The 21,935-nt window shown below is 44.0% G+C and overlaps 1 protein-coding gene across 1 annotated transcript; it reads left to right on the top strand.

Annotated features, from left to right (window-relative positions):
- The first annotated feature begins 4,109 nt into the window (after positions 1-4,109).
- Positions 4,110-6,149, top strand: LOC138897863 (uncharacterized). The gene is made up of 3 exons (XM_070183883.1): positions 4,110-4,597; positions 5,025-5,496; positions 6,081-6,149. The coding sequence occupies exons 1-3, from the start codon at positions 4,110-4,112 to the stop codon at positions 6,147-6,149; spliced, it is 1,029 nt and encodes a 342-aa protein (XP_070039984.1).
- Positions 6,150-21,935: the final 15,786 nt, after the last annotated feature.

The raw sequence follows: 21,935 nt of genomic DNA, 5'->3' as shown, positions 1-21,935 counted from the left end.
CCCATAAGATGTAAACCTGTTCCTTAAATTTTGGACTTCCTATTTGTAAAAATGACAATAAAATTGCCTCAGAATTGCAGCAACCTCTTCTTCGGCATTTCAAGATCCAACTAAGTAGCACCATATGGGGTGTCTCAGATCTCCACTATACTTCCAATCTTTTTTGGCAGTGACGGCGAGTGTAGGGGCAGGTGGTCATGGAAGAAGAAAGGAATAGAGGGGGATAAGGTGGAAGAAGAAGAGGGTTAGGTTATGGGTTATGGGTCTTGGGTAATGGGGCGGGTCAAGTTTAATTTTAGACTAGATATACCAAGACCCTTGGATACGTGCCACGTGTCCCCTTCGTCAAAGAAGGGGTATATGTGTTCGAATAGTAAGACGACATGGAGTTTTATGGTCCAATAGTATAACGGGGGACAAATTTAAACAATTTATCATAGTAGAAGGACAAATCAGACCCTTTTTTTAGCAGATAATTCAACATGTACACGACCTCTGTGGGTCCTGTAACGACCCGACTGGTCGTTTTACTTTCTAGAATACCGTTACCCTAAATAAGACTTTCCGTATGTGCTTTTATTAATTTATGACTTGCGGGGATAGTTGGTTCGGGATTTGGAAGGGTTCGAGTTGAAATCGGAACACTTGGTTCCTTAAGGTTGGCTAAAAAGGCCAAGTTTGACTTCGGTCAATATTTTGAGTAAATGGCCTCGAAATCGGGATTTGACAATTCCAATAGGTTTGTATGATGATTTCAGACTTAGGCGTATGTTCGGATCGAGTTTTGGATGACCCGGGAGCGTTTTGACGTCTAATAGTAAAAGTTGGTTCTTTGAAGGCTTTAGAAGTTCTTTAAATTTGGTTTGGAGCGGGTTTTGATATTATCAAAGTCTTAATGGAATTCTGAGACCGTGAATAGTTCTGTAATGTCATTTAAGACTTGCACGCAAAATTTGGTGTCATTCCGAGTAGTTTAAGTACATTTCGGCGCATTGGAAGTAAATTGAAGAACTTGAAGTTCTTAAGTTCGATTAAAGTGGTTTTGGGGTGTGATTCGTAATTTTAATATTGTTACAGGCATTCCAAGAGTTCAAGCGAGTACGTTTTATGATTCCAAACTTGTTGGTACATTCGGGCGGGGCCTCGGGGCCCCGAGTGTCAATCAGACGAGGCTCGGACTAAGATGAGAATTTGGAGCAACAACTGAAGCATCAGGTCTGTCATAATCGCACCTGCGCTTGGTCAGCCGCAGGTGCGAGCTCGCAGGTGTAAGCCAAGCCTCGCAGAAGCGGCCAAGGAAGGGCAGCCCAGATTCCGTAGGTGCGGCCCACCCTCCGCAGAAGCGGAAACCCGTCCGCAGAAGCGACGCCCGCCGGCCCAGGGGAGTTCCGCAGAAGCAGACTTTTGTCTGCAGAAGCAAGGGCGCAGGTGTGGCCCCATGACTGCAGGTGCGGAAATCGCTGGAGGCAGTGAACTTCATTTAATACGGGACTTAGGCATTTTTCTCCCATTCTTCACACATTTGGGCTATTTTAGAGCTTCAAAAAGGGATACTTCAACCTAGCTATTGAGGGTAAGTAATTTCTACCTTAATATGAGTTTAATACATAGATTATGGGTAGATTTCAACATGAAAATTGGTAGAAATCATGAGTTTAGATGAAAAACCTAGGGTTTAATTAAAAAAAATGAGATTTTACCACGAAAATGATTATGAAACTTAGTGAAAACCATATAACTATGTTCCTAAGGTAATGGGTAACAACCTTCTTCAAAAACTTTCCGGAATCCGGGTTTGTGGTCCCGGGTATGAATTTTAGGAATCTTGCAATTTGGGTTGGGTAATCACTCTAATAGTGGAGATATGAACTTTTGAGCATATATTAATTGATTTATGTAATGTTTGACTAGTTTCGAGTCGTTTGGCATCAAATTTGGAGGTTTGAGCGCATTCTTGAATTGGGAAGTAGGCTTTGAGACAAGGTAAGTCTCTTTTCTAATCTTGTAAGAGGGAATTAACCCAATAGGTAAATTATAACTAATATGTGCTCCTACGAGTGGGGGATACGTACGTACGAGGTGACGAGAGTCCGTACGTAGCTACTAATTATGCTATTGTCTGGGTAGTCTAGGACTTATACCATGCTATACTTGAAATGTTTACACTCCCATTTGTTGATTTAATTGCTTAAGGCATATTGGAAGTTGATAAAATAATTGAAAAAGGTTAAAGTTACTTACTTAAAGTTGCGAATGGAACACTTGACTATAAATGAGAATTTGTGTGTTATTTGAAATGTTTTCTATTTGTGGAGCGGGACGAACGCCTCAGTAGCAGATATATGCATCTATGGTTCGTGCCGTTCGACCCTCTGCAGTGCACAATTTAAATATTATGTTGGATCGGGCCGTACGACCTCGACATAATATGCGCATGAAAATCTTTGGGACTATTCATGATTTACATTGCATAAAACGCCTTGAATTACAAGCTGTTAAATAATGAAACTAAGCTTGGGACTTAATACTTGCGAAAGAAGAATTTACTATTTCCTGATATTGAGCTTTCAGTATTGTTCATGAAATCCATGCTTAGTATATATTTGATATATCATTGTTGGCCTATAGTAAGTGTCAAAGTCGACCCCTCGTCACTACTTCTTCGAGGTTAGACTGGATACTTACTGGGTACATGTTGTTTATGTACTCATGCTATACTTCTGCACTGAATTGTGCAGGATCTGAGGCAGTTACATCTGGTTACCAGTCCGGTGTGCATTTTTGATCCCCGCTACAAGACTACACGGTGAGCTGCCTTTCCGAGCCGTTCTGTAGCAGTCGAAGTCTTTTTCTTGTTTATTTGTTCTATCTATCCCATTTCAGATAGTAGATTAGAATTCTTTTGTATATTTTAGTAGCCCATATACTTGTGACACCGGGTCTTGGCACACACTAGTAGGCTTACGATTTTGGGATTGTATTCCTACAGTTATGATTTCATTTAACTGTTTTCGTTATGATTTCACTTGCTCATTTAAATTTCTGTTATTTTTTAAATTCTTTAAATTTAAGGAAAGTTAGCTGTTTGAAAAACTTATTAAAAAAAAATGGAAACCACTAGATTGTTCACAGTCGGCTTGCCTAGCAACGGTGCTGGGTGCCATCACGACCTAAATTAGAATTTGGGTCGTGACAACATGGTATCAGAGCACTAGGTTCATGTAGGTCTCACAAGTTATGAACAGACCTAATAGAGTCTTGCGGATCGGTGCAGAGACGTCTATTCTTATCTTCGAGAGGCTATAGGGTATTAGGAAGCTACTCTTTATTCATCTCCTATCTTGCAGTTGATGGTATACTAAGTTTCTTTCTCTCATTCTCTCACAGATGGTGAGAACGCGTACGACGAACATTCCAGACCCGGGAGGAGCTGCTCCCCCCATTGCTAGAGGCCAAGGCAGAGGCCGGGAGAGGGCACCGACCCGAGGTAGGGAACGAGGAAGTTCCAGAGCTGCCCCAGTTGCACCACCAACGGATCCAGTGGAGGATCCCATCATTGAGGAGCTGGGCGAGGTGCCCGCAGCAGAGCCAGCCCCAGTAGATTTCGTGTTAGCACCAGGCTTTCAGGAGGTCATGGGCCGTATGCTACGGTTCATGGACACTATGACTCAGGCTGGTCTATTTCCAGCGGACCCTGCCACCTCTCAGGTGGGAGGGGGAGCACAGACCCCTATAGATCAGTCTCCTGGGCATGTAACCGATGCATATCATACCCCGGGCACTCTCCCCGTGGGCGGAGCCCAGCCAGTCGTAACAGCTGTACCTGAGCCTAGACTAGCTTCGGTCGGCGAGCTGCAGAAGCCTTTAGATAGATGGACTAGGCTTCACCCTCCGGTCTTTGGGGGTGAGCGAAACGAGGATCCTCAGGATTTATTGATAGGTGCAGGGACAGACTACACAACATGAGAATATTGGAGTCTCAATGGGTGGATTTGACTACCTTTCAGTTGGAGGGCAGAACCTGTAGGTGGTGGCAGTCTTATATTCTTGGTAGACCAGTAGATTCTCCTCCCATGACTTGGGACCAGTTCACACGCCTATTCTTGGACATGTATATTCCACCCTATCAGAGGGAAGAGTTGCGGTTTCAGTTTGAGCAGCTCCAGCAAGGTCAGCTGTTTGTGACCGATTATGAGGTGAGGTTCTCTGAGCTGTCTCACCATGCACTCAAGATACTCCCTAATAAGGCGGAGTGGGTGCAGAGGTTTGTTGCGGGGTTGCACTCAGGTATTCAGGCTAGTATGGCCCGAGAGGTAGAGATGGAGACTTCCTACCAGCTAGTAGTGGAGATTGCTCGAAGGATCGAGGGCTATCGCCAGAGGGGTAGGGAGCAGATGCAGCAGGACAAGAGGTTCTGTTACTCCAGAGAGTTCAGAGGTTCCCCAGCTGGGGGCAGAGGTCAGTTAAGGAGGGGTCAGCTCAGTAGTCTCCCATATCCAGCACCGCCGCCTCCACGGGATGCTCCAGCGCGACCCTATTTCAGCACTATGCCGGAGAGTTCTTACCGACCGCCAGCTGTTCAGGGTCCTTCCAGTGGGTACTCCGGTCATTAGAGTTCTTCTAGTGCTTACATCAGTGCCATGCCAGAGAGTTCATATCGCCCACCAGCTATTCAAGGTTCTTTCGGTGGGTATTCAGGCCATCAGGGTCAGACTTCAGGGCAGCAGACCACCACGCAAAAAGGTTATTTTGAGTGCGGGGATATTAGTCATGTGCGGAGATTTTGCCCCAGTCTTCGGGGCAAGGCATTGCAGCAGGGCCAACAACCTATGATTTCAGCTCCATTAGCCGCACGTTCGACCACCTAGAGGCGGAGGGCATGTGGGTAGAGGCTATCCCAGAGGTGGAGATCAGGCAGGCGGAGGCCAGCCGGGGGGCGCTCCAGCCAAATTTTATGCTTTTCCGTCCAGACCAGATGCAGTGGCCTCAGATGCCGTGATCACATGTATTATCTCTGTGTGCAGTAGGGATGCTTCAGTATTATTTGATCCAGGATCTACCTATTCATTTGTGTCATCCCTGTTTGCTCATTTTCTGGATATTCCTCGTGAGTCCTTGGGTACTCCTATTTATGTGTCCACTCCTGTGGGCGATTCTGTTGTTGTGGATCAGATCTATCAGTCCTATATGGTTACATTTTGTGGATATGAGACTAGGGCAGATCTTCTGTTGCTTGATATGACCGATTTTGAGGTCATCCTAGGCATGGACTGGCTATCCCCATATTATGCCATCCTTGATTGCCATGCCAATACTGTTACTTTAGCGATGCCAGAGTTGCCAAGATTGGAGTGGAAGGGTTCATCTGTCAGTACATCTAATCGAGTTATATCTTTTATGAAGGCTCGACACATGGCCGAGAAGGGTTGCTTGGCTTATCTAGCCTATGTTCGGGATACTATCGTAGAGTCTCCGACGATTGATTCAGTGCCAGTGGTTTGGAAGTTTGCCGATGTGTTTCCTTCGGACCTTCCAGGTATGCCACCAGATCATGATATTGATTTCTGTATTGACTTGGCTTCAGGCACTCAGCCTATATCTATCCCACCGTACCGTATGGCTTCAAAAGAGTTGAAGGAGTTGAAGAAACAACTTGAGGAGTTGTTAGCAAAGAGGTTCATCAGGCCGAGTGTATCACCTTGGGGTGCACCAATATTATTTGTGAAGAAGAAAGATGGAACCATGCGGATGTGCATTGATTACTGCCAGTTGAACAAAGTCACCATTAAGAACAAGTACCTATTTCCGCGTATTGATGATTTGTTTGACCAGTTGCAGGGTGCTAGGGTATTTTCTAAGATTGACTTGAGATCGGGGTACTATCAGTTGAAGATTCGGGACTCATATGTTCCGAAGAGTGCCTTCCGTACTAGATATGGCCATTATGAGTTTCTAGTGATGTCCTTCGATTTGACCAATACCCTAGCAGCGTTTATGGATTTGATGAACATAGTGCTTAGGCCTTATATCGATTCCTTATTTATTGTCTTCATTGATGACATCTTGATTTACTCACGTAGCATGGAGGAGCACGAGAAGCATTTGGGAGTAGTGCTTCAGATCTTGCGGGAACAAAAGCTATATGCTAAGTTCTCCAAGTGAGAGTTTTGGTTAGATTCAGTGGCATTCTTAGGGCACATGGTATCAGGCGAGGGTACCAAGGTGGATCCCAAGAAGATTGAGGCAGTTCAGAGTTGGCCTCATCCCATTTCGGCGACTGAGATTAGGAGTTTCTTGGGATTAGCAGGTTATTATCGCCGGTTTGTGGAGGGCTTTTCATCTATTGCAACACCTTTGACTAGATTGACCCAGAAGGGTGCTCCGTTCCGTTGGTTCGAGGATTGTGAGACGAGCTTTCAGAAGCTCAAGACATATTTGACTACAGCACCGGTTCTAGTGTTGCCTTCCAATTCGGGGATGTATACAGTTTATTGCGATGCCTCACGCGTTGGTTTGGATTGTGTACTGATGCAGGAGGGGCGAGTTATTTCATATGCTTCGCGTCAGCTGAAGATTCATGAGAGGAATTACCCTGTGCATGACCTAGAGTTAGCCGCGATTGTTCATGCTCTTAAGATCTGGAGACATTACCTTTATGGGGTGTCTTGTGAGGTTTACACTGATCATCGCAGCTTGCAGCATTTGTTCAAGAAAAGGGATCTTAATTTGAGGCAGCGCAAATGGCTTGAGTTACTGAAGGATTATGACATCACTATTCTTTATCATTAGGGCAAGGCGAATGTGGTCGCGGATGCCTTGAGCAGAAAGGCAAAGAGTATGGGTAGCTTGGCATTCATTTCAGTAGAGGAGAGACCACTAGCCTTGGACATTCAGTCCTTGGCTAACAGACTTATGAGGTTGGATATTTCGAAGTCCAGCCGAGTTCTTGCATGCGTCGTTGCCCAGTCTTCACTATTTGAGCAGATTAAGGCTCGACAGTTTGATGATCCACACTTGGCAGTTCTTAGAGAGACGGTACTACAGGGTGGTGCCAAGGAGGTTTCTATTGGCAAGGATGGTGTTCTGCGTCTCCAGGGTCGTCTATGTGTTCCTAATATCGATGACGTGAGGGAGAGGATTCTAGATGAGGCGCACAGTTCTCGATATTCCATTCACCCAGGTGCTACGAAGATGTATCGTGACCTGAAGCAGCATTTTTGGTGGCGGCGGATGATGAAAGACATAGTTGAGTATTTAGCTAGATGCTTAAATTGCTAGCAGGTTAAATATGAGCACCAGAGGTCAGGAGGCCTACTCCAGCAGATGACTATACCCGAGTGGAAGTGAGAGCGCATCACTATGGACTTCGTGGTTGGGTTGCCGCGGACTTTGCGGAGGTTTGATGCAGTTTGGGTCATTGTAGACAGATTGACCAAGTCGACACACTTTATTCCTGTGATGGCTACTTATACTTCAGAGAGGTTGGCCCAGATTTATATTCGGGAGATAGTTCGGTTGCACGGTGTGCCTGTTTCCCTCATATCAGACAGAGGCCCTCAGTTCACTTCGCATTTCTGGAGAGCCGTACAAAGTGAGTTAGGGACCCGTGTAGAGCTCAGCACTGCGTTTCATCCATAGAACGACGGGCAATCAGAGCAGACAGTTCAGATCTTGGAAGACATGCTCAGAGCATGTGTGATTAACTTTGGGGGACAATGGAATCAGTTCTTGCCTTTGGCCGAGTTTGCTTACAACAACAACTATCAGTCCAACATTGAGATGGCTCCATTCGAGGCTTTATATGGTCGGCAGTGTCATTCTCCCATTGGGTGGTTTGAGCCCGGCGAGGCTAGGTTTTATGGGACTGTTTTGGTGAAGGATGCCTTGGAAAAGGTAAAGTTGATTCAGGAGCGGCTTCGCACAGCTCAGTCCCGACAGAAGAGTTACGCGGACCAGAAGGCGCGTGATTTATCATTCATGGTGGGCGAGAAGGTTCTCTTGAAAGTCTCGCTGATGAAGGGGATTATGAGATTTGAGAAGAAGGGCAAGTTGAGCCCAAGGTTTATAGGCCCATTTGAGGTGTTGAGGCTAGTTGAGGAGGTTGCATATGAGCTTGCTATGCCCCTTAGTCTATTGGGAGTTCATCCGGTTTTCCACGTGTCGATGCTCCGGAGGTATCGCCCCGACTTGTCGCATGTGTTAGACTTCAGCACAATTCAGTTAGATAAGAGTCTAGGTTATGAAGAGGAGCCAGTTGCCATTGTTGATAGGCAGGATCACCAATTGAGATCCAAGAGGATTTCCGTGGTAAAGGTTCAGTGGAGGGGCCAACCAGTCAAGGAGGCGACCTGGGAGTCCGAGGAGGACATGCGGAGCAGATATCCACACTTATTCAGCACTCCAGGTATGAATCTAAACCCCGTTTCCCTAAATAAGACTTCTCGTATGTGCTTTTATTAATTTATGACTTGCGGGGATGGTTGGTTCGGTATTTGGAAGGGTTCGAGTTGAAATCGGAACACTTGATTCCTTAAGGTTGGCTAAAAAGGCCAAGTTTAACTTCGGTCAACATTTTGAGTAAACAACCTCAAAATCGAGATTTGATGGTTCCAATAGGTTCTTATGATGATTTCAGACATGGGCGTATGTTCAGATCGGGGTTTGGATGTCCCGGGAGCGTTTTGGTGCATAATAGTGATAGTTGGTTCTTTAAAGGCTTTAGAAGTTATTTAAATTTGGTTTGGAGCAGGTTTTGGTGTTATCGAGGTCCTAACGGAATTCCGAGATTGGGAATAGTTCCGTAATGTCATTTAAGACTTGCATGCAAAATTTGGTGTCATTCCGAGTAGTTTAAGTACGTTTCGGCGCATTGGAAGTAAATTGAAGAACTTGAAGTTCTTAAGTTCGATTCAATTTGTTTTGGGCTGTGATTCTTAGTTTTAATATTGTTACGGGCATTCCGAGAGTTCAAGTGAGTTCGTTTTATGATTCCAAACTTATTGGTACGTTCGGGCGGGGCCCCGGGGGCCCCGAGTGTCAATCGGACGAGGCTCGGACCAAGATGAGAATTTGGAGCAACAGCTGAAGCATCATGTCTGTCATAATCGCACTTGCGCTTGGCCAGCCGCAGGTGCGAGCCAAGCCTCGTAGAAGCGGCCAAAGAAGGGCAGCCTAGATTCCGCAGTTGCGGCCCATCCTCCGCAGAAGCGGAAACCAGTCTGCAGAAGTGATGCCAGTCGACCCAGGGGAGTTCCGCAAAAGTGGACTTTTATCCGCAGAAGAGAGGGCGCAAATGCGGCCCTAGGGCCGCAGGTGCAAAAATCACTGGAGGCAGTGAACTTCATTTAATATGGGACTTAGGCATTTTTCTCCCATTCTTCACACATTTGGGCGATTTTAGAGTTTCAAAAAGGGAGACTTCAACCTAGCTATTGAAGGTAAGTAATTTCTACCTTAATGTGAGTTTAATACATAGATTATGGGTAGATTTCAACATAAAAATTGGTAGAAATCATGGGTTTAGATGAAAAATCTAGGGTTTAATAAAAAAAATGTGATTTTACCACGAAAATAATTATGAAACTTAGTGAAAACCATATAACTATGTTCCTAAGGTTATGGGTAACAACCTTCTTCAAATAATTTCCGGAATCCGGGTATGTGGGCCCAGGTGTGAATTTTATGAATCTTACAATTTGGGTTGGGTAATTACTTTAATAGTGGAGATATGAACTTTTGAGCATAGATTGATTGATTTATGTAATGTTTGACTAGTTTCGAGTCGTTTGGCATCAAATTTGGAGGTTTGAGCGCATTCTTGAATTGGGAAGTAGGCTTTGAGATGAGGTAAGTCTCTTTTCTAACCTTGTAAGAGGGAATTAACCCCATAGGTAAATTATAACTAATATGTGCTCCTATGTGTGGGGGCTACGTACGTACGGAGTGATGAGAGTCCGTGCGTAGCTACTAATCATGTTATTGTTCGGGTAGTCTAGGACCTATACCATGCTATAGTTGAAATGTTTGCACTCCCATTTGTTGATTTAATTTCTTAAGGCATATTGGATGTTGATAAAAAAAAATTGAAAAAGGTTAAAGTTACTTACTTAAAGTTGCGAATGGAACACTTGACTATAAATGAGAATTTGTGTGTTATTTAATATGTTTTCTATTTGTGGAGCGGGTCGAACGCCTCGGTAGCAGATAGATGCATCTATGGTTCGTGTCGTTCGACCCTCGGTAGTGCACAATTTAAATATTATGTTGGATCGGGTTGTACAACCTCGGCATAATATGCGCATGAAAATCTTTGGGACTATTCATGGTTTACATTGCTTAAAACGCCTTGAATTACAAGCTGTTAAATAATGAAACTAAGCTTGGGGCTTAATACATGCGAAAGAAAAATTTACTATTTCCTGATATTGAGCTTTGAATATTGTTCATGAAATCCATGCTTAGTATATATTTTATATATCATTGTTGGCCCATAGTAAGTATCAAAGTCGACCCCTCGTCACTACTTCTTCGAGGTTAGACTGTGATGATCCAAAAGGTCATCTTATATTTTAGAACTCATATCTGCGCTCTTAGGCCTTAAAAATCTCATTTTACCCTCCTCGATTTATGTGCGCAGTCCGAGCATGTTTCCGGAAAAGATTTATATTGCAAATTGATAAAAATAAGAATTTATGCCTTAAAAAGTTGATTTTATTTGACTTCGCTCAATATTTTTGGTAAACGGGCCCAGATCTGTGTTTTGACAGCCTCGGTGGGTCCGTATTGAATTATGGGACCTGGGCGTATGCCCGAAATTGAATTCGGAGGTCCCTAGCTAGAGTTATAAATTTTTGATGAAAATTAAAAGTCTAAAAAATATTTATTTTTAAAAATTTATTGATGTTTGGCATTAGGGGGAGTTGCTCTACGCGAACGCGACAGGTCGATCGCGAATGCGTAGTTCTAGCTATGCTGGGCAGGGGACCTGGGGAAGTTCTACGCGAACGCGTAAGTCCTTAGGAGGATGCTCTTTGCGAACGCGGCAGTGTTCACGCGATCGCGATGAACACTGTCGCCCAGTGCATAAAACAGAATCAAATACGGGTTTTAGCCATTTCTTCAACATGTTTCAAGAACCAAACGGGTAGAGGCGATTTTCAAAAGTCATTTTCTTCCCCAAAGTATTGGTAAGTGCTTCTAAACCATTTTCTTTCAATTACCCATTATATTTTATGAATCATCAACCTAAAATCTAGAGTTTTCATGGCAGAATTAGGGGTTAGGGTAGAAACTAGAGATTTCGAAAATTTGGGAATTTAGACCTCAATTTGAGGTCGGATTCCAAAACTAATTGCATATTCGGGCTCGGGGGTGAATGGGTAAAAGGATTTTCGTCCGAACCTCGGGTTTTGACCAAGCAGGCCCGGGGTCGATTTTTTGAATTTTTGGAGGAAAATTTGGGAACTTTAATTTATGCAATATAATTGATTCCTTTAGCAATATTTGATATTATTGAGTCATTTTTGAATAGATACGAGTGGTTTGGAGGTGAATTCCAAAGGAAAAGCTGTGATTGAGAATTAAGTGGCCTTCAGAGCAAGGTAAGTGTTGTGTCTAACCCTGACTTGAGGGAATTAGGAACCTTAGATTATTTTCTAAGTGAAATTCATGTGCGCGGCGTATATGTGAGGTGACGAGTACTTATGCGCCGCCAATTTACCTGTTTTTCCATGTTTCTTCCGTTTTCTTATATTGTCTCTTCCTATGCCTAATTGCTACATGTTTATACTAGTGTTGTTAAATTGATCGTCATTATCATGTTTACGGATTTTCTGTTGGTAATCGAGTATTTATTTAATAGTTGAGATTTATATTATGGAACCAAATGTTGAAGTAAGGTTTGTACTTGTTATTCTATCTCCATGTTGTTATTTATGCATTGCATTATGGTAAGGGAGAGTGTTAATGCTCGAAGGGTGATGCAGTGTCATGATATGAGAGTTAATGCACGAATGGTGATGCCGTGACATATTGTGAGTGTTAATGCACGAATGGCGATGTCGTGCCATATTGTGAGTGTAAAAGCACGAAGGGCGATGTTGTGCCATATTGTGAGTGTAAAAGCACGAAGGGTGATGTTGTGCCATGATTTGAGAGTTAATGCACGAAGGGTGATGCCGTGTCATTTCTATTGATTTTATGGTGAGATTGAGAGTAAAAGAACGAAGGGTGATGCCGTGCATTTTTCCTTACTGTATTCACTATTCCTGTTGATTCATGGTATATTGACTGCTCCGGTGATCATTCTGTTGTAGTTCTTTATCTTGTATTCCCCTCAGTATGTTTCCCTCCTGACATTTCCTGTTTAGTTCTTCATTTCTGTTATTTGTATATACACTGTTAAATTGTACAGGTTGATTTGTAGGTGCCTTGCCTTAGCCTCGCCACTACATCATCGAGGTTAGGCTCGACACTTACCAGTACATGGGGTCGGTTGTACTGATACTGCACTCTGTACTTATTGTGCAGATTTTGATACCGGCTTGAGTTGATCGAGATTTTGTTATTGGTCCGCTGTCCGGAGACTCAAGGTAGATCTGTCACGTTCACAGGCCTTGAAGTCCCCGTCTATCTTTTTTGTTATAATGTTTCTTTCATTCAGACACTTGTATTTGTTTCAGACTATTACTTGTAGTAAATTCTAGAATGCTCGTGAATTATGACTCCAGATCCGGCCGGTAGTAATTAATACAGTTTTATAATATTCTGCACTTATTATATTTCATCTTTGGTAATTATTGTTATTTACTGAATGGAAATAAGGAATTGGTTTAATGATTCTCTAATGTTGGCTTGCCTAGCAAGTGAAATGTTAGGCGTCATCACAGTCCAGTTGGTGGGAATTCCGGGTCGTGACAGTTGGCATCAAAGCACTAGGTTGCCTAAGTCTCACGATTCACGAGCAAGCTTAGTAGAGTCTGGAGGATCGGTACAGAGACGTTTGTGTTTATCTTCTAGAGGCTATGAAGTTTAGGAACATGTTGCACTTTTATTCTTCTCTATCGTGCGATTTTGCTTTCTCAATATTGATTGAACTCTTCTACTCTTATTCTCTAGCAGATGGCGAGAACACGTACCGCTTCCTCAGCTAAGCAGCAGCCAGAGCCTCCAGTGGCAGCTCTTACGCGGGACAGAGGTCGAGGCCGAGGCCGTGCCAGAGGCCAAGGCAGGGGCAGAGATCAGCCTAGAGCCCGAGAAGCAGCCCCAGTAGTGGAGCCTCAAATAGAGCTTGACGAGGAGGTTCCGGAGGGGTTTATTGCCACCCCAGTACTTCAGAACGCTTTGGTCCGTTTGGTGGACCTTATGAAGAGTGTGGCCCAGACTGGCGCATTTTCCATGGCACCAGCAGTCTCTCAGGCTGGAGGAGGAGCCCAGACTCCCACCACTCCCGCTCCGAAGCAGATAGCTCCCCTGTGTCAGGCTCCAGCAGCTCGACCAGTCGGATTAGTTCAGTCGGTTATTGCGGCACATGTCGGAGATGGGCCAGCTATTTCTTCTGAGGCTTTATGTAGATTGGACAGGTTTACCAAGATCTTTCCTGTTCGCTACAGTGGTGCTCCTTCAGAGGAACCCCAGGAGTATCTTGACAGCTGTCACGAGGTTCTACGAAATATGGGTATAGTGGAGACCAATAGGGTCGATTTTGCTACATTTCAGATGACTGGTTTCGCCAAGAAGTGGTGGAGGGATTACTTGTTGACCAGACCAGCTGGGTCGCCTGCTCTTACTTGGGACCAGTTCTCTCAGCTCTTCATAGAGAAGTTTCTGCCTATCACATTGAGAGAGGAGCATCGCCGTCAGTTTGAGCATCTCCAGCAGGGCGGTATGACTGTTGCTTAGTATGAGACCCGTTTTGTGGATTTGTCCCGTCATGCTATTCTTCTGCTTCCCACCGAGAGAGAGAGGGTGAGGAGGTTTATTGATAGACTTGCTCAGCCTATCAGATTGCAGATGGCTAAAGAGACTGGGAGTGAGATTTATTTTCAGGCGGCTGCTAATGTCGCCAGATGAGTCGAAATGGTTCTTACTCGGGGAGGTCAGGGGTCTGACAAGAGACTTCATCATTCTGGTAAGTTCAACAGTGCCTCATCTAGAGGCAGGAGTACTTTTGGTAGAGGCCATCCTCCCAGGCTATTTCATTCAGCGCTCCAGGCATCCCACGGTGCCTCAGGTGGTCGTGGCCCTCAGATGCATTATTCCGACCAGCTAGCCTACGGTGCACCACCAGCTCCTATTAGTGCACCTCCACTCCAGAGTTATCAGGGTGGTTATTCAGTTCGATAGGGTCATCAGTCACAGCAGCCGAGGATATGTTATACTTGTGGTGATCCGAGGCACATTGCTAGATTTTGCCCTCGGGCAACGGGCAGCTCACAGCATCAGAGTTCTCGTGCCATGGTTCCAACACCAGTTGCTGCACCAACTGCTTAGCCACCCAGAGGCAGGGGTCAAGCAGCCAGAGGTAGAGGCCAGACTGTTAGAGGTGGAGGTCAGGCCGTTAGAGGTAGAGACCAGCCAGTTAGAGGCTGTCCCAGGGATGTAGTTCAGGGTGGTGGGGCCCATCCCCGGTGTTATGATTTCCCAGCCAGGCCTGAGGCTGAGTCATCTGACGCTGTTATCACATGTACTGTTTCAGTTTGCAGTAGAGATGCTTCAGTTCTATTTGATCCGGGATCTACTTACTCCTATGTGTCATCCTATTTTGCTTCCTATTTGGTTATGCCCCGTGATTTTTTGAGTGCTCATATGTATGTGTCCACACCAGTGGGAGATGTTATTATTGTAGATCGTGTTTATCGTTCGTGTGTGGTCACCATTGGGAGTCTTGAGACTCGTGTAGATCTTCTACTTCTCGACATGATTGATTTTGATGTCATACTGGGTATGGATTGGCTGTCACCTTATCATGCTATATTAGATTGTCACGCCAAGACGGTGACCTTAGCCTTGTAGGGGTTTCCTCGATTAGAGTGGAGAGAGAATCTTGGCCATTCTACTAGCCGGGTCATCTCTTATGTGAAGGCTCGGCATATGGTCGAGAAGGGGTATCTAGCTTATTTGGCTTATGTCCGTGATTCTAGTGTGGAGGTTCCTTCCATGGATTCAATGCCGGTTGTTTGTGAGTTTTCAGAGGTGTTTTCTACAGACCTGCCGGGGATGCCACCCGACAGGGATATTGATTTCTACATTGATTTGGCTCCGGGCACTCAGCCTATTTTCATTCCACCATACCGTATTGCCCCGCCAGAGTTGAAAGAATTGAAGGAGTAGTTGCAAGATTTGCTTGATAAGGGCTTCATTAGACCTAGATTCTCGACCTGGGGTGCACCTGTGTTGTTTGTGAAGAAAAAAGATGGATCGATGAGTATGTGTATAGATTATCGGCAGTTGAACAAAGTCACTATCAAGAACAAGTATCCATTGTCGAGGATTGATGATTTATTTGATCAGCTTCAGGGTGCCCAGGTGTTTTCGAAGATTGATTTGGGATCCGGCTACCATCAGTTGAGGATTAGGGCATCCGATGTCCCTAAGACAGCTTTTCGGACTTGGTACGGGCATTTCGAGTTTCTAGTAATGTCATTTGGGCTGACAAATGCCCCATCAGCATTCATGGATTTGATGAACCGGGTGTTCAAGCCCTACTTAGATTCCTTTTTGGTTGTGTTTATTGATGATATCTTGATCTACTCCCACAATCGAGAGGAGCATGAGCAACACCTTCAGATCGTTCTTCAGACTCTAAGAGACAGCCAGTTATATGCTAAGTTCTCAAAATGCAAGTTTTGGTTGAGTTCAGTTGCTTTCTTGGGTCACGTTGTATCAGCAGAGGGTATTCAGGTGGATTCTAAGAAGATTGAGGCAGTTCAGAACTGGCCTAGACCCACATCAGCTACAGAGATCCGTAGTTTCCTGAGTGCCCCGTTCAGGTGGTCAGACGAGTGTGAAGCGAGCTTTCAGAAGCTCAAGACAGCTTTGACTACGACACCTGTATTGGTGTTACCCACAAGTTCAGGATCAGTATATTATGACGCATCTCGTATTGGTCTGGGTGCAGTATTGATGTAGGGTGGCAAGGTTATTGCATATGCTTCGCGGCAGCTGAAAGTTCATGAGAAGAATTACCCTGTTCATGATCTAGAGCTGGCAGCCTTTGTTCACGCGCTGAAGATTTGGAGGCACTATCTTTATGGCGTGCCATGTTAGGTATTCACTAATCATCAGAGCTTGTAGTATTTATTCAAGAAGAAGGAACTCAATTTGAGGCAGAGGAGGTGGCTGGAGCTATTGAAAGACTATGATATCACCATATTGTATCATCCCGGGAAGGCCAATGTGGTGGCCGATGCCTTGAGTAGAAAGTTAGCCAGTATGGGCAGCCTTGTTTATATTCCAGTTAGTGAGAGACCGCTAGCATTAGATGTTCAGGCCATGGCCAACCAGTTCATGAGGTTAGATGTTTCTGAGCCCAGCTGTGTTCTAGCTTGTACAGTTGCTCGGTCTTCTTTGTTTGAGCGCATCAGAGATCGACATGATGAAGATCCTCATTTACTTGTCCTTAGAGACACAGTGTGTCACGGTGGTTCCAAGCAGGTTACTGTTGGAGATGACGGAGTTTTGAGGATGCATGGTCGTATTTGTGTGCCTAATGTGGATGGACTTCGTGAGTTGATTCTTGAGGAGTCCCACAGTTTCCGGTATTCTATTCATCCAGGCGCCACCAAGATGTATCAGGAATTGAGGCAGCATTATTGGTCGAGGCGAATGAAGAAAGACATAGTTGCCTATGTAGCTTGTGCCTAAATTTCCAGCAGGTAAAGTGTGAGCATCAGAGACCTGGTGGTTTACTTCAGAGGTTAGAGATTCCTGAGTGGAAGTGAGAGCGTATCACTATGGATTTTGTTATTGGACTCCAATGGACTTAGAGGAAGTTCGATGCAGTTTGAGTCATTGTGGACAGGCTGACTAAGTCAGCGCATTTCATTCCTGTGGCAGTTACCTATTCCTCGGAGCAGTTGGCAGAGATTTACATCTGGGAGACCGTCCGTCTTCACGGTGTGCCCGTGTCTATTATATCTGACTGAGGTACATAGTTCACCTCGCACTTCTGGAGGGCAGTACAACGTGAGTTGGGTACGCGGGTTGAGTTGAGCACAACATTCCATCCTCAGACGGATGGGCAGTCCGAGCGCACTATCCAGATCTTGGAGGATATGCTCCGCGCATGTGTTATAGACTTCGGAGGATTGTGGGATCAGTTCTTCCCCCTTGCAGAGTTCGCCTACAACAACAACTACCAGTCGAGCATTCAGATGGCTCCCTATGAGGAATTATATGGTAGGCGGTTCCGATCGCCAGTTGGGTGGTTCGAGCCGGGAGAGGCTCGGTTGTTGGGCACAGACTTAGTACAGGATGCCTTGGATAAGGTCAAAATTATTCAGGATCGACTTCGCACAGCTCAGTCCAGGCAGAAGAGTTATGCCTACCGTAGAGTTCGTGATGTTGCATTCATGGTCGGAGAGAGAGTGTTACTTCGGGTATCACCCATGAAGGGTGTAATGAGGTTCGGAAAGAAGGGCAAGTTGAGCCCTAGGTATATCAGACCTTTTGAGATTCTGGAGAGAGTGGGAGATGTGGCTTACAGGCTTGCGTTGCCACCTAGTTTGGCAGTTGTTCATCCGGTATTCTACGTGTCCATACTTCGAAAGTATCACGACAATCCGTCCTATGTGTTAGATTTCAGCTCTGTCCAGTTGGACAAGGATTTGACTTACGAGGTGGAGCCAGTGGCTATTTTAGCCCAGCAAGTTCGCCAGTTGAGATCAAAGAGTTACCCTTCAGTTCGAGTGCAATGAAGAGGTCAGCCTATTGAGGCAGCTACTTGGGAGTCCGAGTCCGAAATGCGGTGTAGATCTCCCCACCTTTTCACCAGCCCAGGTACTTTTCTATGTCCGTTTGAGGACGAACGGTTGTTTTAGAGGTGGAGAATGTGATGACCCAAAAGGTCATCTTACGTTTTAGAACTCGAATATGCACTCTTAAGCCTTAAAAATCTAATTTTTATCCTCCTCGATTTACGTGCATAGTCCGGACATGTTTCCGGAAAAGCTTTATGTTGAAAATTGATGAAAACAAGAATTTATGCCTTAAAAAGTTGATTTTATTTGACTTAGGTCAACATTTTTGGTAAACGGGCCCGGATTCATGTTTTGACATTCCCTGTGAGTCCGTATCGAATTATGGGACCTGGGCGTATGCCTGGAATCGAAATCGGAGGTCCCTAGCTTGAGTTATGAATTTTTGATGAAAATTAAAGTCTGAAAATTATTTGTTTTTAAGAATTTATTGATGTTTGCCATTGTTAGTACCGGGTCTGTATTTTGGTTCCGGAGCCCGGTACAGGTTCATTATGATATTTAAGACTTGTCTGTGAAATTTGGTGAGAAACGAAATTGATTTGACGTGATTCGGACGTCCAGTTGAGAAAATAGAAATTTTAAAGTGTTCTTGAGAATTTTATTTGATTTGGTGCTAAATTCGTAGTTCTAGGTGTTATTTTCGCAATTTGATCGCGCGAGCAAGTCCGTATGATATTTTTAGACTTGTGTGCATGCTTGGTTTAGAGCCCCGAGGGCTCGGGTAAGTTTCGGATAGGCCACGGGATGTTTTGAACTTGGAAAAATTTGGTATTTTTGCTATATTTGATGTCTGTAATACTGTACTTCGCGACCGCGTAGTCACTCTCGCGATCGCGAAGGGGAAACTAGGCTGGGGAAGGATTTACTCTACGCATGAGACCGCGAAGGGGAAACTAGGCTGTGGGAGGATTTACTCTACGCAAACGCGAGACCATGGTTGCGGAGCATTGGGGGAGTTGCTCTACGCGAACGCGACAGGTCAAATGCGAACGCGTAGCTCTAGCTATGTTGAGCAGGGGGACCTGGGAAGCTCTACGCGAACGCGAAGGTAAGGCGGGCTAAGCCTTCGCGAACGCGTAAAGCCTCCCGCGATCGCGTAAGTCCTTAGGAGGATGCTCTTTGCGAACGCGACAGTGTTCCCGCAATCGCGATGAACACTGTCGCCCAGTCCATAAAACAGAATCAAACACGGGTTTTAGCCATTTCTTCAACATGTTTCAAGAACCAAACGGGTATAGTCGATTTTCAAGAGTCATTTTCTTCCCCAAAGTATTGGTAAATGCTTCTAAACCATTTTCTTTCAATTACCCATTACATTTTATGAATCATTAACTTAAAATCTAGATTTTTCACGGTAGAATTAGGGGTTATGGTGAAAACTAGGGATTTCGGAAATTTGGGAATTTAGACCTCAATTTGAGGTCGGATTCCAAAACTAATTACATATTCGGGCTCGGGGGTGAATGGGTAAAAGGATTTTGGTCCGAACCTCGGATTTTGACCAAGCGGGCCCGGGGTTGATTTTTCGACTTTTTGGAGGAAAATTTAATTTATGCAATATAATTGATTCCTTTAGCAATATTTGATATTATTGAGTCATTTATGAATAGATACGAGTGGTTTGGAGGTGAATTACAAAAGAAAAACTGTGATTGAGAATTAAGTGGCCTTCGAAGTAAGGTAAGTGTTGTGTATAACCCTGACTTGAGGGAATTAGGAACCTTAGATTATTTGCTAAGTGAAATTCATGTGAGCGGCGTATATGTGAGGTGACGAGTACTTATGCGCCGACAATTTACCTGTTTTTCCATGTTTCTTTCGTTTTCTTATATTGTCTCTTCCTATGCCTAATTGCTACATGTTTATACTAGTGTTGTTAAATTGATCGTCATTATCATGTTTACAGATTTTCTATTGGTAATCGAGTATTTATTTAAAAGTTGAGATTTATATTGTGGAACCAAATGTTGAAGTAAGGTTTGTACTTGTTATTATATCTCCCTGTTGTTATTTATGCATTGCATTATGGTAACGGAGAGTGTTAATGCACGAAGGGTGATGCCGTGTCATGATATGAGAGTTAATGCACGAAGGGTGATGTCGTGCCATATTGTGAGTGTTAATGCACGAAGGGTGATACCGTACCATATTGTGAGTGTAAAAGCACGAAGGGTGATGCCGTACCATATTGTGAGTGTAAAAGCACGAAGGGTGATGCCGTGACGTTTCTATTGATTTTATGGTTAGATTGAGAGTAAAAGAACGAAGGGTGATACCGTGCATTTTTCCTTACTGTATTCACTATTCCTGTTGATTCTAGTAGCCTACTAATCCCAGAAATTCTCTCAATTGTTTTAGATTGTCGGGAATGGGCCAGTTCTGTATAGCTGCAATTTTCTGGGGGTCTATTGAGACACCTTCAGCAGTGATGAAGTGACCCAAGTATTCAATCATTTGGACTCCAAAAGAGCATTTGCTCATCTTTGAAAATAGCTGGTGTCTCCTTATTTCTTCAAATACCAATTGTAGGTGTTGCAGATGTTCTTGCATAGTCTTGGTGTATATCAAGATGTCATCAAAGAAGACTAGAACAAATTTTCGTAAGAACTGATGGAATGCAGTATTCATGAGTCCCTTAAGTAGCTGGTGCATTAGATAAGCCAAAAGGCATAACAAGATACTCATAGTGGCCTGAATGAGTTCTAAAGACTATTTTAGGAATGTCAGCAACAACCATCCTTAGCTGATGATAACATGATCTTAGATCAATCTTAGAAAAGACATCTGAACCACCTAATTCATCCAACAAGTCTTCAACAATGTGAATTGGAAACTTGTTCTTTATGGTCTGTTTGTTGAGGTCCCTATAGTCCACACACAACCTCTAGGCACCATCCATTTTTCCTACTAACACTACAGAAGATGCAAATGGACTGCAACTAGGCTGAATTATGCCTTGATCCAACATCTCTTGCATTAAGCCCTCAATTATGTCTTTTTTCCCTGTAGGGTACCTATAGGGCCTTTTGTTTATACGTTCAGTACCATTTTGAAGAATAATTTTGTGATCAAATATTCCTTTAGATGGTGGTAATGCAGTAGGTTCACCAAACAAATCCCTGCACTTTTCTAGCAGTAATGTTAAACCAGGATCATTTATGCAATTTTCACTGCTAGCCTCCAAGGATTACCACAGTATGCTCTTATTTTCTACACATGAAATAACTTGAATCATTGCAAGTTGAGGTTGAGTACATGATAATTTGTCTATTTTTCCAGCACTGACATACTTGATTTGGTCAGCAGCACCCCTGAGCACATGCTTCCTTCCTTTATAAAAGAACTCCATAGTGAGTTTCTTAAAGTTCATCATGATATCCCCATGAGTGATTAGCCACTCAACTCATAGTACCACATCATAATTTGCTAATGGCAACAACATGAAATTGGCTTCGAACTCAGCACCTTTCAGTAGCCAAAATAACATGCAAGCAGTATCCACCATCATACCACTACCATTTGCAGTATTAACTATCTGAGGGCAGGTGGTTGTTATAAGACACCTCAACTTCTTCACCAAATCAGAGTTGATGAAATTGTGTGTGCTTCCAATATCTATGAGAATGTGCAATGGTTTTCTAGCATGGTAGCAAATAACTCTCATGTATTTGAACCCCATAGAACCATTCAATGCATGAACTGATAACTCCATGTGTTCTTCCTGTTCAGCTAACTCTAGCACTTGCTCTTGATTTCCTGACCCTTCATCGTCCTTACAATACCCAAGGTCCAGTTGCTCCTCTACTTCTAATGCATATACTTGCTTAAGGTTTTTGCATTTGTGACCTTGCACATACTTCTCATTGCAGAAGTAGCACAAGCCCTTTGACCTTTTCTCATTAGCTTCTTCACCACTCAGCTTCATCCTATTAAAACCTCCCCTAAAGATAGTTTGCT

This window comes from Nicotiana tomentosiformis, chromosome 8, assembly GCF_000390325.3.
Source record: "Nicotiana tomentosiformis chromosome 8, ASM39032v3, whole genome shotgun sequence".
NCBI classification, from domain to species: domain Eukaryota; kingdom Viridiplantae; phylum Streptophyta; class Magnoliopsida; order Solanales; family Solanaceae; genus Nicotiana; species Nicotiana tomentosiformis.
Note: the sequence above shows the minus strand (reverse complement) of the source record. Positions and strands in the feature narration are given on the sequence as shown.